Source organism: Mobula hypostoma, chromosome 5 (assembly GCF_963921235.1).
Source record: "Mobula hypostoma chromosome 5, sMobHyp1.1, whole genome shotgun sequence".
Classification (NCBI taxonomy): domain Eukaryota; kingdom Metazoa; phylum Chordata; class Chondrichthyes; order Myliobatiformes; family Myliobatidae; genus Mobula; species Mobula hypostoma.
This window is the reverse complement of record NC_086101.1, coordinates 105,587,720-105,606,066: the sequence shown is the minus strand read 5'-3', so window position 1 is coordinate 105,606,066 and position 18,347 is coordinate 105,587,720. Positions and strand designations below refer to the sequence as shown.

The following is an 18,347-nucleotide window of genomic DNA, read 5'->3' as shown; positions in this document are numbered from 1 at the left end:
AGAGTCTGACTCTAACCCTACACCATTGCCCTCCAGACACGCCTATGAAGAAAATGGTCATCTCTCCGATGATGAATCAGTTACCAAAAAGTGCAAGGCCACCAACAATTCATTCAGCAACCCCAGCACCCCCCAACCTCCCACATTGATGTTTAACCCCTTGTCCTCCCAAAGACTGAGGGTTTATGTTCACAGGGACTTACCGAGATACAGAGCTCAGCCGGGTCCATCTGCTGCAGAGTATAAAGGGATGATAATCAGTGAGCGAAGATCAAAGCAGTACCAGCACAACAAGGTTATTAGTCACACTGGCAAATGAGGCAGCTGTTTGGCCCCTCAAGTATGCAATGCAGCAGCTGTGGGAGGCCACTCAGCCCCTCAGTACTAGCATGCAGAACAGAAACAGATGGCTTTGGAGGGACAGTTGTGCTCCTGGTGCTGAGGCAAGGGGTCTGACCAAAAAAGCCATTTCACTAGCTGAGCTCAGGGGCACAGAGTGGGGGGAGGGGAGACGAGCAATAGCTTTCCCTCCTCCCTCAGTCACCCATCTCTAGAACTGCCCCTTTCACAGTCCAGAACAGTCACGCTATGAGCTCACATGTCGGCAACAGATCACTGGGGTAAGTTAATGTAGAGTATTGCCCCTCACCCACCACCTTACACCCTATGAGTTAATGGCAGGACCACTCCACCTCATCCCTGGGGTGGAGAGTCTGGAGGGTCAAGTGATGGACAGGGTTTGCCTTCTGCATCAGCCCTCATTGAACTAATCATCTGTCCACAGGACCCAGCAGCTCCCAACTCCGCATTCAAACCAATCACAGTCACCGAGGGAGACAGGGCTTCCAATAATTATCATAAGGAGGTATTAATTATGAAGGAAATGAGTACTTTACAGTGCCTATAAAAGAAATTCCCAAAACAGAGTCAAAAAGGGCAGAGAGTGAAGCTCCCTCTGCACCATCCCATCACACACTCCCAGGGTCAGACACAGAGTGAAGCTCCCTCCACACCGTCCCATCATACAAACCCAGGGTCAAACACAGAGTGAAGCTCCTGCCACCCTGTCCCATCATACAAACCCAGGGTCAGACACAGAGTGAAACTCCCTCCACACCATCCCATCCCATCACATACTCCCGGGGCCAGACACAGAGTGAAGCTCCCTCCACACCGTCCCATCATACAAACCCAGGATCAGACACAGAGTGAAGCTCCCTCTGCACCATCCCATCACACACTCCCAGGGTCAGACACAGAGTGAAGCTCCCTCCACACCGTCCCATCACACACTCCCGGGGTCAGACACAGAGTGAAGCTCCCTCCACACCGTCCCATCATACAAACCCAGGGTCAAACACAGAGTGAAGCTCCCTCCACACCATCCCATCCCATCACATACTCCCGGGGCCAGACACAGAGTGAAGCTCCCTCCACACCGTCCCATCATACAAACCCAGGATCAGACACAGAGTGAAGCTCCCTCCACACCATCCCATCCCATCACATACTCCCGGGGCCAGACACAGAGTGAAGCTCCCTCCACACCGTCCCATCATACAAACCCAGGATCAGACACAGAGTGAAGCTCCCTCTGCACCATCCCATCACACAATCCCAGGGTCAGACACAGAGTGAAGCTCCCTCCACACCGTCCCATCACACACTCCCGGGGTCAGACACAGAGTGAAGCTCCCTCCACACCGTCCCATCATACAAACCCAGGGTCAAACACAGAGTGAAGCTCCCTCCACCCTGTCCCATCATACAAACCCAGGGTCAGACACAAGGTGAAGCTCCCTCCACACCATCCCATCCCATCACATACTCCCGGGGTCAGACACAGAGTGAAACTCCCTCCACCCTGTCCCATCATACAAACCCAGGGTCAGACACAGAGTGAAGCTCCCTCCACACCATCTGTGGTAAACCATATATATATGTTGTAACTGGGTTAACTGTCTGGACAAGCCCCTCTGCTGAGTGTCTGCCCCTGGTCTGAGGGGGAGGAGCAGGGCGAATTCAGGGATCTGTGGGAGGAGCCACAGGGGCAGACACTCAGCAGAGGGGCGTGTCCAGACAGTTAACCCAGTTACAACATATATATATGGTTTACCACACTCACCCCTCCTTTTTTTTCCCATCCCATCACACACTGCTGTGGTCAAACACAGCGTGAAGTTCCTTTCACACTGTCAGACATAGCCTGGCACTCTCTCTACACCACCCCATCACATACTCCTGGGATCAAACACACAGCGAAGCTCTTTTTATATCGTCCCATCACACGCTCCCAGGAAAAGACTCAGAGTGAATCTCCCAGTACACCGTCACATGAAACACCTCCAGGGATAGACAGGACGAAGCTCCCCCTGCATGCTGCATTCTCTCACTCTTAGGGCCACTGAGGAGGGTCTCGGCTAATTCTCTGCCCATACTCATTTTCTAGCTATTTATAACCCAAATGGACAACTAGGGCTGGGGCTGGGGCTGGGGCTGGGAAGGGGCTCTGTGAATGTCAGGGAACGTTTCCTCTGGGAATGGAGGAGGAAACCACAGGAACAGAAGGTTCTGGTGCACCTGATCTGCAGCTGCACTACACCATGGCTCCACAGGATGGAGCTAGAGATCCATGGTGCTCCTGACAGAACTGCTCTGAGCTGCTTCACTTACCCACCTGCCTATATCGAACCCCTCACGCTTACCGGCCCATACATGGGCCACTCCCAAGGTCCTGCAACAGGAACTCCTTGGTTTGGAGTGAGCCCATCCCACACTAACCAGGTACTATGGAAAAGGCTAACTGATAAGATTAGGTTTAGGGGTTCAGGTAGCATTAGAGGTCACCTGGGATGAAGATGCTTGGCCTATGGTTTAGGTGGGTACATGGTTATAGGTCCGGTGAAGGAAAGGGGTGTAGGAAATAGCTGAGGCTTGTAGCCAGGGAGTAAGGGTCAGCATAGGAGGTGACAGCTGACAGCATGGGGGTTAGGTATGAAGTAATGGTGAAAGGACTGGGGTGAATGAATAAAGTTGGGGCAAAAGACTGGGAGTGATGTTGGGGTGTGAGGTTTGGAGTCAGGATGATGTTGGGGTTAGAGTTGGTATGGCGGTGGGGTTGCAATTGTGGTGATGTTGGTGTGAGACTTGGAGTGAGTGTTGAGGTCGGGCTGATGAAAGGGTGAAGATTGGGGTAAGAGTGAGGGCCAGGGTAAGGGTTGGGATCAGGCTGATAATGGTGTCAGAATGATGTTGGGTTCACGATCAGGGTGACATGGGGTCAAGGTTGGGATCGGGGTGATGTTGAGATTTGAGTGTCATTGTTCTGGAAAGGACAAGTGGAATAGGGGAAAAGGAGAGAACGCTGTGGTTATATGTAGCAAGTCCTGGAAATGCACCTATGGAGCAGCTCCTCCAAAAACAACACCCTCACCCCGCAATGTGGGCCCTGCAGCAGGCAGAGGTGAGCAGCTATCCAGAATAAGAAAACTCTTTCTTTGGAAATAAGATCAATCCTTGGAATACTGGATGGATCCAAAGGAAAATAGGCAGCATCAGTTCAGCAAAAATATAGAGAAGACAGAAGTGATGGGTTATGGAGATGGTAGCATTGAGCATATGTAAGGGTTGGGCAGATGAGGGACAGGGAGACGGAAGAGCTGGGAGTCATGATGTGTGAGAGATGGATATTGTTGGGGAGAAGGAAGACACAGGATTGGAGAGATGGGTTAGGGAGACAAAACCATTAGGGAGATGGAAGGGGTTGGGGCGATGAGAGGGTCGGGGCGACGGAAAGTTTGGAGAGTTTGAGGGGATGTAAGGGTTGGAGTGAAGAAAGGCTGGGGAGACAAGGTGGTTTAGGGAGATAGAAGGTTTGTGGAGATGGAAGGGTTTGGGTTGTGATGGGTCAATAATTTAGAAAGGTAGGGCGTTCCTCATTAATTCATTTAAGCAACTTGGGCACTGAGAGTACTCTGATAGTGAGAGCTGATCTCCACAGTTCTGAAACTGTCAGTGTTTGGACATGCCCTGTATTTCCAAAGTATCAACTCAATGGTGAACCCCAGCTCTCGATTTTAGCTAGACTCTTGGGATGAGGGGATTGAGATGCTCCTGAACTGTTCTTGCTCTGGTCCCCAAGTATAAGGTCACATCTAGCATGACCTGGCAAGACGCTGGACTGTGGACAGAGTGCTCAGTCCGAGGGGCCAGAGGGACATCCACTGAAGGAGCCAAGGAAAACCTGTACTGAGTTCCCCTGGTGGAATAAGGCTGGGAATGGGAGGTGAAACACTGAGAACGGGACAGGAGACACACTGGAAATGGGAGGGGACTGGCACCAGGAACGGCAGGGTAGCAACACAGGGAGGAAAGAGGAGTGACACTTTGAACAGGACAGGGTGGGGGGAGGTTGGGGAGAGACTGGGAATAAAATAGAGATGCTGGTAATGGGAGGTGGGAGACGCCGGGAACAGGAGTAGGAAGTCTCTGGGAATTGGAGGCGGGGGGGGGGAACATCAGGAATGTGAGGAAAGGGGAGACAGGAATAGAATGCAAGTAGAACGCCTGTTCTACCATGGAGATCTTTCTCAAACCTGTCTGTGGTTTGGGCCAGTAAGAGGGACTCCACCAGTAAGCATGGCAAACTCATTGTCAATTGAGAGAGTCATACCTTCATCGGGGAGATGTGCGAGTGGGACACGTAGCCATGGACATTCTCGATTTGTGACAAGTTCTTCTCCGAAACATGGACGAGCTCTGGCCCCTTCATCTGATTGGGAAGGTGTGCTGGGCTGTGCTCCAGGGGTGGGGTGTCTTCATCTTGGTACCGATATTTCTAGAGAAAAATCAGTGGAATGATCAGCCTCAGGTTCACACATCATCATCTCACACTGAAACCAGCAGCCAACCCAGGGTAAACATTTGGCCCCTCATGTCTGCCCTAACCTTCTGGAAAATTATGGCTAATTTGATCTCCGCTGGGCCATGCTAACTTCTTGTTGCTGTACAGAAGCCTGAAGTGCCACACCACTAGGATCGGGAATAGCTAGTTCACTTCAACCATACAGTGCTTGAAGCAATCAGCAAAACCCTAGTCACTACAGTGTAGCAACAAAGGTCAGATCATCTTTATTTGTCTCAGGAACATCATAACACTGAAACATACAGTGAAATGTGCTGTTGCATCAATAACCACCACAGTCCAGGATGTGCTGGCGACAGCCACAAGTGTCTGGTGCCAACAAAGCACACCCACAATTTACTAACCCTAACCTGTACATCTTTGGTTTGGGGGAGGAAACCAGAAGATCAGGAGGAAACACATGTGGTCACAGGTAGAACATCCAAACTTCTTATAGATAGTAGTGGGGATTGAATCACAAATACTGGTTCTACAAAGTGTTGCACTAACCACTCACGCTTGCCGTAGTTGACGATTTTGCAGAACAATGGACTCTTATTGTGCTAACTGTGTTTTTCCATGTATAATTGTGTATAATCTATGTTTATGTGTTTCTTATGAATTTTGTATCCCTAATGCTATGTTCCCGTGCTGTTGCAGCAACCGTTCTAATTGCACCTGCACACACACGAACTTGTGCAGATGTTAATAAACTCAACTTTGACTTTGTCTACCAAACCTTAATTCCCTCATATCCCACAAAACAAAACCCTCTGGTCCCGAGCAACACACACAAAATGCTGGAGAAACTCAGCAAGTCAGACAGCATTTATTGATCCTCTGTCTATTCTTTACTGCTCTGCAATCACTGCAAACCACTTTTTTAATACTGTTTACATAGTAAATACATGCTGGTATTTATGCACATTGTATTCCAGAAACATACTTTAACAAATAACTTCATTTTTTATATAAAGTCTTTATTTATTAAAAATATTAATAGAATAATAATTTTATGCGAGCAGACTGGGTGACACATTCTCACTCATTTATTTAACCAGTCCATATTGTACTGAAGCCTCTCTGGGCAGTACAACACAGGAACAGGCCCTGCAGCCAATGAGAACTGGGCTGACCATGTGAGCAATTTCATTTAGAAGCAGAATCAAATTTATTATCACTTGCATACATTGTGAAATTTGATGATTTGCGGCAGGAGTACAGTGCAATACACAAAACATCACTAAAAGTTACAATAAGAAATACAAAAATTAATTAAGTAGTGCAAAAAAAGAATAGATAGAGAGGTATAGTGCTCATGGATCATCCAGAAATCTGATGGCAGAGGGGAAGAAGCTGTTCCTAAAACATTGAGTGTGTGTCTTCAGGCTCTTGTACCTCTTCTGATGGTAGTAATGAGAGGAGGACATGTCCTGGGTGCTGACAGCCCTTCATGATGGATGCTGCCTTCTTGAGGCATCACCGCTTGAAGATGTCCTTGAAAGTGCCCATGAGAAGCTGGCTGAGTCAATAACCATCTGCAGCTTTTTCCAATCCTGTGCGTTGGCACCTGCGTAGCGAATGGTGATACAACCAGTCAGAATGCTCCGCACAGTCCGCCTGTAGAAATTTGCTCGTCTTTGGTGACATACCGAATTTCCCAAGATCCTCATGAAATGTAGCCGAAGCATGCCTTCTTCATAATTGCATCAATATGTAGGCCCAGTATAGATCTTCAGAGATGTTGATACACAGGAACTTGAAGCTAAATGAATCCCACCTGCCTACACATCCCAATTTCTTTCCATGATCATGAGTTTCTCTAGGTGCCTCTTAAACGTTGCTGTCATGCCTACATCTTATTACAGACGCCCAGAACTCTCTGTGTAATAAAAAAACACTTCACTCGCACATCTCCTTTGAAGACCCACCCTTCTCAACATAAACCTATGCCCTTTAGCACTGAGTATATTCCACTAAGACAGAGGTTCTGATTACCCACCATGTCTGTGCCTCCCATAATTTAATATCAGGTCAGGTAATTTTCCACATTAGACTGTGAGTAGTTGGATTTGTGGACTGATCCCCAAAACACGTACTATACACTGTCCATACATCCCCAACCCTGCACTGTACCCCAGTGTTATACAGTGACAGACCCATCCCCACCGGTACTGTACCCCAGTGTTATACAGTGACAGACCCATCTCCACCGGTATGGTACCCCAGTGTTATACAGTGACAGACCCATCTCCACCGGTACGGTACCCCAGTGTTATACAGTGACAGACCAATCCCCACCAGTACGGTACCCCAGTGTTATACAGTAACAAACCCATCCCCATTGGTACAGTACTCCAGTGTTATACAGTAACAAACCAATCCCCACTGGTACGGTACCCCAGCATTATACAGTGACAGACCCATCCCCATCGGTACGGTACCCCAGTGTTATACAGTGACAGACCCATCTCCACCGGTACGGTACCCCAGTGTTATACAGTGACAGACCAATCCCCACCAGTACGGTACCCCAGTGTTATACAGTAACAGACCCATCTCCATCAGTACGGTACCCCAGTGTTATACAGTGACAGACCCATCCCCACCAGTACTGTACCCCAGTGTTATACAGTGACAGACCCATCTCCACCGGTACGGTACCCCAGTGTTATACAGTGACAGACCAATCCCCACCAGTACGGTACCCCAGTGTTATACAGTGACAGACCCATCCCCACCGGTACGGTACCCCAGTGTTATACAGTGACAGACCTGTACCCCAGTATTATACAGTGACAGACCCATCTCCACCGGTACGGTACCCCAGTGTTATACAGTGACAGACCCATCTCCACCGGTACGGTACCCCAGTGTTATACAGTGACAGACCAATCCCCACCAGTACGGTACCCCAGTGTTATACAGTAACAAACCCATCCCCATTGGTACAGTACTCCAGTGTTATACAGTAACAAACCAATCCCCACTGGTACGGTACCCCAGCATTATACAGTGACAGACCCATCCCCATCGGTACGGTACCCCAGTGTTATACAGTGACAGACCAATCCCTACCAGTACGGTACCCCAGTGTTATACAGTGACAGACCCATCCCCACCAGTACTGTACCCCAGTGTTATACAGTAACAGACCCATCTCCATCAGTACGGTACCCCAGTGTTATACAGTGACAGACCCATCCCCACCAGTACTGTACCCCAGTGTTATATAGTGACAGACCCGTCCCCTCCGGTATGGTACCCCAGTGTTATACAGTAACAAGCCCGTCCCCACCAGTACTGTACCCCAGTGTCATACAGTGACAGACCTGTCCTGACCGGTACAGTACCCCAGTATTATACAGTGATAGACCCATCCCCACCAGTACTGTACCCCAGTGTTATACAGTGACAGACCCATCCCCACCAGTACTGTACCCCAGTGTTATACAGTGACAGACCCATCCCCACTGGTACTGTACCCCAGTGTTATACAGTACCAAACCCATCCCCACTGGTACGGTACCCCAGTATTATACAGTGACAGACCCGTCCCACCAGTACTGTACCCGTGTTATACAGTGACAGACCTGTCTCCACTGGTACTGTACCCTAGTATTATAAAGTGACAGACCCATCCCCACCAGCACAGTACCCCAGTGTTATACAGTAACAAACATGACCCAATCAGTACTGTACCCCGGTGTTATACAGTGACAGACCCATCCCCACTGGTACTGTATCCCAGTGTTATACAGTAACAAACCCATCCCCATGGGAACTGTGCCCTAGTGTTATACAGTGACAAACCCATCCCCACCAGTACCGTACCCCAGTGTTATACAGTGACAAACCCATCCCCACCAGCACGTTACCCCAGTGTTATACAGTGACAAACCCATCCCCACCAGCACGTTACCCCAGTGTTATACAGTAACAAACATGACCCAATCAGTACTGTACCCCGGTGTTATACAGTGACAGACCCATCCCCACTGGTACTGTATCCCAGTGTTATACAGTAACAAACCCATCCCCATGGGAACTGTGCCCTAGTGTTATACAGTGACAAACCCATCCCCACCAGTACCGTACCCCAGTGTTATACAGTGACAAACCCATCCCCACCAGCACAGTACCCCAGTGTTATACAGTAACAAACATGACCCAATCAGTACTGTACCCCGGTGTTATACAGTGACAGACCCATCCCCACTGGTACTGTATCCCAGTGTTATACAGTAACAAACCCATCCCCATGGGAACTGTGCCCTAGTGTTATACAGTGACAAACCCATCCCCACCAGTACCGTACCCCAGTGTTATACAGTGACAAACCCATCCCCACCAGCACAGTACCCCAGTGTTATACAGTGACAAACCCATCCCCACCAGTACCGTACCCCAGTGTTATACAGTGACAAACCCATCCCCACTGGTACTGTATCCCAGTGTTATACAGTAACAAACCCATCCCCATGGGAACTGTGCCCTAGTGTTATACAGTGACAAACCCATCCCCACCAGTACCGTACCCCAGTGTTATACAGTGACAAACCCATCCCCACTGGTACCGTACCCCAGAGTTACACAGGGAAAGACCCATCCTCACTGGTACTGTGCCCTACAGTTATACAGTGACAGACACCCCCACCTCTACTGTACCCCCTTGTTATAGTGACAGACCTATCCTGACTGGTACCATACCCCAGTGTTATACAGTGACAGACCCGTCCCCACCGGTACTGTACCTCAGTGATCTACAGTGACAGACTCGTCCCCACTGGTACTGTACCCAAGTGTTATACAGTGACAGACTCGTCCCCACTGGTACTGTACCCAAGTGTTATACAGTGACAGACTCGTCCCCACCGGTACTGTACCCAGTGTTATACAGTGACAAACCCATCCCCACTGGTACTGTACCCCAGTGTTATACAGTGACAAACCCATCCCCACCAGTACCGTACCCCAGTGTTATACAGTGACAAACCCATCCCCACCGGTACTGTACCTCAGTGATCTACAGTGACAGACCTGTCCCTACATCTACTGTGTGTGTGGGCTTCTGCTGGTCAACATTGGACATGGATGTTGCCTGCTAGCTGTCTACACAGTTGGTGCAGCACCATCTGTGGCTGATGAGACTGATGCAAAAGTGCCAGTCGCTGTTGCAAAGGCCACATCTATCAGTGATCTCAGCGCTACTGAAGTTGCAGCGTTTCTTTCTACCACCTTCAGGAATTTTTCTTCATCTGACAACATGCTTCTCCATCTGATGTGGCCAGCTACAAGCTCCTCCCAGGATTCAGTGTTGATGTCCAGCGCCTTCATGTCCCGCTTGTACCCAGTGTTATACAGTGACAGACCCGTCCCCACCAGAACCGTACCCCAGTGTATGCTAGTGACAGACCTATCCCTACTGGTACCACACCCCAGTGTTACACAGACAGACTCATCACCATCCGTACCATACCCAGTGACAGACTGTGCTCACTGGTACCATACCTTGATATCATACCATGGGAGACCCATCCACACCAAAACCATACCCCACTATTATACAGTAACAGACCCAGTCCCTGCTGGTACTGTACCCCCTTCCACAGTGCAGACCAGTCCTCACTAGTTCTGTACCCCTCTGTTACACAGTGACAGACCTGTCCACACTGGTACATGCCCTAGTGTTATACAGCAACAGACTTGTCCACCAGTACTGTACCCTGGTGTTATAGAGCGACAGACCTGTCCACTGGTAATGTACCCCAGAGTTCTACGCCGACAGACCTGTCGACACTGGTACTGTACTGTGGTGTTATACAGTGACAGACCTGTCCACTGCTACTGTACCCCAGTGTAATACAGTGACAGACCTGTCGACACTGGTACTGTACTGTGGTTTAATACAGTGACAGACCCATCCACACTGGTACTGTACCCTAGTGTAATAGTGACAGACTCATCCCCACCGGTACTGTACTGTGGTGTTAATACAGTTACAGACCCGTCCCCACCAGTACTGTACTGCTGTTATACAGCAACAGATCCATCCACACTGGTATTGTACCCCACTGTTATACAGTGACAGACCACCATCAGCAGCAATAGTCACCTCTACATTCCACCGCCCATCATGAGCATCTCCGTCTCCCACCCTATAAACTCTCTTCTCCTCCTTCTGGTCTCTATGTGCTGAAGACCAAGGGATTCCTTCATTACTGCAACCTCCTAAACTTGCTCTCAATAACTCAGCTACCTACGTTTTTGTCACCTGCCCTGCACTTCCAAAGGTTCAAAGGTCTTTGGCCAACCCCATTCTATATTCCTTCCAAGCTTCTTGTCACCTTTCAGTTCCCATAGTGTCACACAGCATGAAAACAGGCTCTTCAGACCAACTTCTCCATCCTACTTTTCCTATTTGCCCACATTTGCCCCGAAACCCCCTTTTTCCCCCACTGAGAATGTCAGCATTTTATAAACACCAGATTTTCTGCAAATGCTGGATATCTTGAGCAACACACCCAAAATGCTGGAGGAACGCAGCAGGTGAGGCACTATCTAACGAGAGGAATAAACTTAACATTTCGGCCCGAGACCCTTCATCAGGACTGGAAAGCAAGGGGGAAGAAGCCAGAATAAGGGTGTGAGGGGAGGGGGAAGGAATACAAGTAGCCAGGTGAGAGGTGAAACCAGGTGAGGGGGAAGGTCAGTGGGTAGGGGAGGGATGCTGAAGTAGGAAGCTGGGAGGTGAGAGGTGAAACCAGGTGAGGGGGAAGGTCAGTGGGTAGGGGAGGGATGCTGAAGTAGGAAGCTGGGAGGTGAGAGGTGGAACTAGGTGAGGGGGAAGGTCAGTGGGTAGGGGAGGGATGCTGAAGTAGGAAGCTGGGAGGTGAGAGGTGGAACCAGCTGAGGGGGAAGGTCAGTGGGTAGGGGAGAGATGCTGAAGTAGGAAGCTGGGAGGTGAGAGGTGAAACCAGGTGAGGGGGAAGGTCAGTGGGTAGGGGAGGGATGCTGGGAGGTGAGAGGTGGAACCAGGTGAGGGGGAAGGTCAGTGGGTAGGGGTGGGATGCTGGGAGGTGAGAGGTGGAACCAGGTGAGGGGGAAGGTCAGTGGGTAGGGGAGGGATGCTGGGAGGTGAGAGGTGGAACTAGGTGAGGGGGAAGGTCAGTGGGTAGGGGAGGGATGCTGAAGTAGGAAGCTGGGAGGTGAGAGGTGGAACCAGGTGAGGGGGAAGGTCAGTGGGTAGGGGAGGGATGCTGAAGTAGGAAGCTGGGAGGTGAGAGGTGGAACTAGGTGAGGGGGAAGGTCAGTGGGTAGGGGAGGGATGCTGAAGTAGGAAGCTGGGAGGTGAGAGGTGGAACCAGCTGAGGGGGAAGGTCAGTGGGTAGGGGAGAGATGCTGAAGTAGGAAGCTGGGAGGTGAGAGGTGAAACCAGGTGAGGGGGAAGGTCAGTGGGTAGGGGAGGGATGCTGGGAGGTGAGAGGTGGAACCAGGTGAGGGGGAAGGTCAGTGGGTAGGGGAGGGATGCTGGGAGGTGAGAGGTGGAACCAGGTGAGGGGGAAGGTCAGTGGGTAGGGGAGGGATGCTGGGAGGTGAGAGGTGGAACTAGGTGAGGGGGAAGGTCAGTGGGTAGGGGAGGGATGCTGAAGTAGGAAGCTGGGAGGTGAGAGGTGGAACCAGGTGAGGGGGAAGGTCAGTGGGTAGGGGAGGGATGCTGAAGTAGGAAGCTGGGAGGTGAGAGGTGGAACTAGGTGAGGGGGAAGGTCAGTGGGTAGGGGAGGGATGCTGAAGTAGGAAGCTGGGAGGTGAGAGGTGGAACCAGGTGAGGGGGAAGGTCAGTGGGTAGGGGAGGGATGCTGAAGTAGGAAGCTGGGAGGTGAGAGGTGGAACCAGGTGAGGGGGAAGGTCAGTGGGTAGGGGAGGGATGCTGGGAGGTGAGAGGTGGAACCAGGTGAGGGGGAAGGTCAGTGGGTAGGGGAGGGATGCTGAAGTAGGAAGCTGGGAGGTGAGAGGTGGAACTAGGTGAGGGGGAAGGTCAGTGGGTAGGGGAGAGATGCTGAAGTAGGAAACTGGGAGATGAGAGGTGGAACCAGGTGAGGGGGAAGGTCAGTGGGTAGGGGAGGGATGCTGAAGTAGGAAGCTGGGAGGTGAGAGGTGGAACTAGGTGAGGGGGAAGGTCAGTGGGTAGGGGAGAGATGCTGAAGTAGGAAGCTGGGAGGTGAGAGGTGAAACCAGGTGAGGGGGAAGGTCAGTGGGTAGGGGAGGGATGCTGAAGTAGGAAGCTGGGAGGTGAGAGGTGGAAGAGGTAAAGGGCTGAAGAATGAGTAAGCTACCAGGTCAGGCAGCAACTGTAGAGAGGAATAAACAGTCAATATTTTGGGCCTGATGAAAGTTCTCAGCCCAAAATGTGAATTATTTCTCTCCACAGATGCTACCTGATCTGCTGAGTTCCTCCAGCATTTTGAATGTGTTCCTAAACATTTCCCGTATCTGTAGAATCTCTAGGAGCAGAATCTCCAAGCTCCCTGAAATGGCTACACAGGTTGATAGGGTGGTTATGAAGGCACATGGCACACTTGCCTTTATTACTCAAGGCATTGAGTTTAAAAGACAGGAAGTTATGTTGCAGCTTTATAAAACTCTAGTTCGGCTATATCTGGAGTTTTTGCATAGTTCTACCATGGACGCTGAGGCTTTGGAGAAAGTGCAGAAAAGGTTTACCAGAATGCTGCCTGGATTAGAGGGTATGAGGATAGACAAACCTGGGTTGCTTTCTCTGGAGCGCCGAGGCCAAGGGGAGATCTGATAGAGGTTTATAAGATAAAAAAAAGGCATAGATAGAGCAGACAGACAGCATCTTTTTTCAAGGGTTAGGGTTTCAGAGGGCATTCATTTAAGGTGACGGGGGCAATTTCAAAAGAGGTGTGAGGGGCTAGTTTTTTTTAAACATACAGAGAGTGATGGGTTGCTTGGGGTGATGGTAAAGGCAGAAACATTAGAGACTTTTAAGAACTGTTCCAATAGATATATAAATGTAAGCAAAATGGAAGCACAAGGACATTGTGTAAGCAGAAGAGGTGAGTCTAGTTAGCCATTTGATGACTAATTTAATAGGTTTGGCACAACACTGTGGGCCGATTGACCTGTTCCAGTGCTGTACATTCTATGCTCGTGTTTAGAGGAAGGAAGCTGATAGGAGAGGACAGTGGACCATTAAGATTAGCTTACTAAGGGGACCATTAAGATAAGACTATTCAGATTACTGTTCCTGAAGTACATTGATGAAAAAAATGGGTTTTTACCACAGTCTAGAGGTTTTATGGTTATCTGAGCAGAGATTTGCTTTTCTTAATATTCCCTGATAATTTAGTTACTTTAATTTAAACTCCCAAACTGCCGCTGCGAGCATTAAACTTGTGTTACTTGGTCTTGAATTCCGTGGCCAAGTGTGCAAATGATACAAAGATAGGCGGAGGGGCAGGAAGTGTTGAGGAAGCAGGGAGTCTGCAAAAGGACTTAGATTAAGAGATTGGGCAAAAAAGTAGCAGATGGAATACAGTGTAGAGAAGTGTATGGTCATGTACTTTGGTAGAAGAAATAAAAGCATAGTCTGTTTTCTAACCTAGCAGAAAATTCAGAAATACTTTATTGATCCCAAAGGAAATTACAGTATCACAGTAGCATTACAAGTGCACAGGTATAAATACTAGAAGAGAAGCAAAAGGAATAAAAAAAAATGTTACCTCAAACAAAGGGGATCATCACTTCCCCGGCTATAGGTTAACTCATTATACAGCCTAATGGCCGAGGGTAAGTATGACCTCATATCGCACTCTTTGGAGCAGCACAGTTGTCTTAGTCTATTACTAGAAGTGCTCCTCTGTTCAGCCAAGGTGGCATGCAGAGGTGCAAAGGGAATTGGGGAACCTCATGCATAATTCCCTAAAGGTTAACTTGCTGGTTGAGTCAGTGGTAAGGAAGGCAAATAAAATGTTAGTGTTCATTTTGAGAGGACTAGAATATAAAAACAAGGATGTAATGCAGAGGCTTTATAAGGCATTGGTAAGACCACACTTCGAGTATTGTGAGCTATTTTGGTTCCCTTATCTAGGAAAAGATGTGCTGACATTGGAGAGGGTCCACAGGAAGTTCATGAGAATGATTCTGGGAATGAAAGGGTTAGTGTATAAGGAGCAGTTGACGGCTCTGAGCCTGTACTCGCTGGAGCTTAAAAGAATGAGTAGGAATCTCATTTTTCTATATTGAATGTTGAAAGGCCTCAAAACAGTGGAGAGGATGTTTCCCATAGTGGGTGAGACTAGGACCAGAGGGGGCACAGTCTCAGAATAGGGGGACAGCCCTTAAGAGCCAAGAAGAGGAGGTTCTTCAGCTAGAGGGTGGTGAATCTGTGGGATTCATTGCCACAGACGACTGTGGAGGCTAAGATTCTTGACTAGTAAGGGTGCCAAAGATTACAGGGAGAAGGCAGGAGAATGGGATTGAGAGGGATAATAATCAGCTGTAATTAACTGGCGGAGCAGACTTGATGGGCTGAATGGCCGAATCCAGCCACTATGTCTTATGATGAACCTGATGCTGATTCCTTGTCCTTGTACCGTGTGCAGTTCCACAGCGTTCAACGTGCTACAAAAAAGCAGACAACTGTGTGTCTCCATATTATGGAACAGATAGGATGGTTGCCAAGGAGTTGAATATTAAAAGAAACCAAGAAATGAATGGTACTTGACAGCAGAGGCTGGGGGGAGACACGATTCACAAAAGCTGAAAGCTTGCAGCAGCAGCACAGCACTGTGGAGACCGCACAATGCAAACAGACACTCGACCTTCAGCAGCGCATGGCCCCACCACTGCAAGCAACTCATGAACTGGGCAACCAAACACACAAGAGGCAGGACCTGGGCAGCCGGTGGGAGGATGAATGCTACGTAAACGTCCTCACTGTACATTGAACCTCACTGAGGGGTAGGCAGAGTTCTCACTCAGGTGTGAATTACTCTCAGAGACCAATCCCATAATGTGTCAGACCTGAGGGAGCGCTGTGAGGTGGGAGTTTGATAGGGAAAGTTACTGAGTGGCAGGAGGGGAAGTGATGGTACTGACAGAGGGTCACGCTGTGGGAAAGGCAGTGCTGACAGAGGGTTGTGCTGTTGAAGCTATAGCACTGTGGGATAGTCACACAGTAGGTGGCACTGTACTGTGGGAGACGCAGCACTGCAGGAGGGTTGCACTGCGAGGGGGGGGTCCACACTGAGGGAGGGGCAATACTGAGGGAGGGGCAAAACTGAGGGAGACATAGTAATGAGGGAGGGTTACACTGTGGGAGGGGAAGTACTGAGGGAGGGTCACACTGAAGGAGACACAGTAATGGGGGAGGGTCACACTGAGAAAGGCACAGTACAGAGGGAGAGATAGTCCTGAAGGAGTGCCTGTTTTTCCCGACAGGCAATTCTCAGGCAGCGCTGCAAGGTGGGCAACACTGAGGGAGGGGTCACCCATTTGGAGGGGCAGCAATAAGGAAGTGCACAGTGCCGGGCGGCACTGATGATGGCAAGGCTGCACCTTCACCCTTTATCTTGCCTTTGCTTTCTCAGCCCTGAGCTGAGCAGGGTACTATGATTCAGAATACTTAGAGCCATCCACCCACCATGTTACTCCGTCAATCCGAGAGGAGACTGTAGCCTTTCCATCGTGCCTGGGGCACCCATCCTCGAGCCAGCGAGTGATACCAGGCGCCCTGTCTCCTGGACCTTGGAGCCTTGTGCAATCAGCAGAGCGGCAGTGTGTAGGAGAGAGCATCGTCAGCCTATGGAGTGGGGAAGTGACAAGTGTTCTGCATGTTAAGCAACCCACTGCCTAGCAACAGCCTCCCACGTCTACGGGGAAACAGGGGCAGAAACCAAAGTCAGCTCTGTCTCACCGGTTCCTGGTGAAACTGGGCACAGAGGCGAGAGGAGGCAGGCTGGATGAGTAACTCAGCCGCGTCACTGGGTCCTCCCACCCTAAAGTCAGCACTTAGGATGGAAGGCCAAGGAACTCAACATCCCAACACCGCCCCCTCCGCCTCTCACCCCGTGGGGACAGGGCCAATCACTGGACTCATCTCCACCTAAGGGCTCTACATCACATGATTGCCTACAGGTTGGGCTGAAACAAAGGCCACACTGTGCACGGCAAACTGCCACGAGACAGTTATGCCTGGGCCAGCTGCTATGCGGCTGGAGGGGTAGATGCTGGTCACAGCTCTATGGACAGGAAGACGTGAGGATCTGAGAATGGAGACTGCAGATGCTTGGAGGCACGTCACGCACTCTTGCTACTGTGTGTGAAACCATGGCTCCTGTACCCCAGAGTTCTGTTTAATATACTGACAGTGTGTAGGACTCTACCTGTACAGGCTGCACTTTCTCAGTCAGCACCAACAACTGAGGGAAAGCCAGGCTGTGCTTTAACATCCAAACTCACACAGCAAAAATACAGACTCTTTGGATCAGAGTCCCAACCACCAGACTAGCATAGGCTCAGTACACCATTTGCCTTCTTAACCACCCCATCAACTTGTGCATCAACTTTAAGGGATCTATGGACATGTACTCCAAGATCTCTCTGTTCCTCCATATTGCTGTTAACCTTAAACTCTGCCTTCAAGTTCAACCTTTTAAAATATATCACTTAAGACTTTCCTGGTCTTAAGACTCATCTCCCACTTCTCAGTCTAACTTTGTATCTTGTCAATATCCCATTGTAACCTACAACTACCTGCTAAACCATCCACAACACCACCAACCTTCATGTCACTTGCAAACCTCTTCCACTTCCTCATCTAAGTGATATAAAACTTACAAAGAACAGGGGTCCCAGAACAGATCCCTATGGAACACTACTGGTCAGGGACCTCCACACGGAATACACCCCATCCACTACTGGCCTTTGCCTTCTATAGGCAAGCCAATTCTGAAACCATGTGCCAAGTTTCCCTGGATCTCATGCCTCCTAACTCTCTGAATGAGTTAACCGTGAGGAACCTTGTGAAATGCCTTATTAAAATCCACATACCACACATTCACTGCCCTACCTTCATTAGTTTGTTCTGTCACCTTCTTGTAAATGTCAATCAGGCATGTGAGAAATTACCTGTCTCTCATAAACCAATGCTGTCTATCTCTAATCAGACTATGTTTCTCCAAATGCTCATAAATCCTGTCTCTACAAATCCACTTAGAGTAGGTGTAAGTGTTTTCCTTAATCCTATTCGCCAAGGCCTTCTCAGGCCCCCTTCTTGCTCTCCCAAGTCCCTGCTTAAGCTTCTTCCTGGCTACCTTGCAACTCTCAAGAACCCTGTTTGAACTTTGCTTCCTAAACCTTAAGTATGCTCCCCTCTTCCTCTTGACCAGATGTCAACATCTCTTGTGGCTTCTTCTCC

At 49.5% G+C, this 18,347-nt stretch overlaps 1 protein-coding gene across 4 annotated transcripts in view; it reads right to left on the bottom strand.

Annotated features, from left to right (window-relative positions):
* Positions 1-18,347, bottom strand: part of LOC134346880 (disks large homolog 4) — a 438,117-nt gene that overhangs the window by 216,689 nt on the left and 203,081 nt on the right. For 3 of the 4 annotated variants that reach the window (XM_063048693.1, XM_063048692.1, XM_063048690.1), the window contains exons 2-3: positions 4,673-4,837; positions 204-233 (exon numbers count right to left, since the gene is read on the bottom strand). In XM_063048693.1, coding sequence (XP_062904763.1) covers positions 204-233; positions 4,673-4,837 — 195 coding nt within the window. The remainder of the gene's footprint in view (positions 1-203; positions 234-4,672; positions 4,838-18,347) is intronic. The other variant, XM_063048691.1, reaches the window with a different exon arrangement.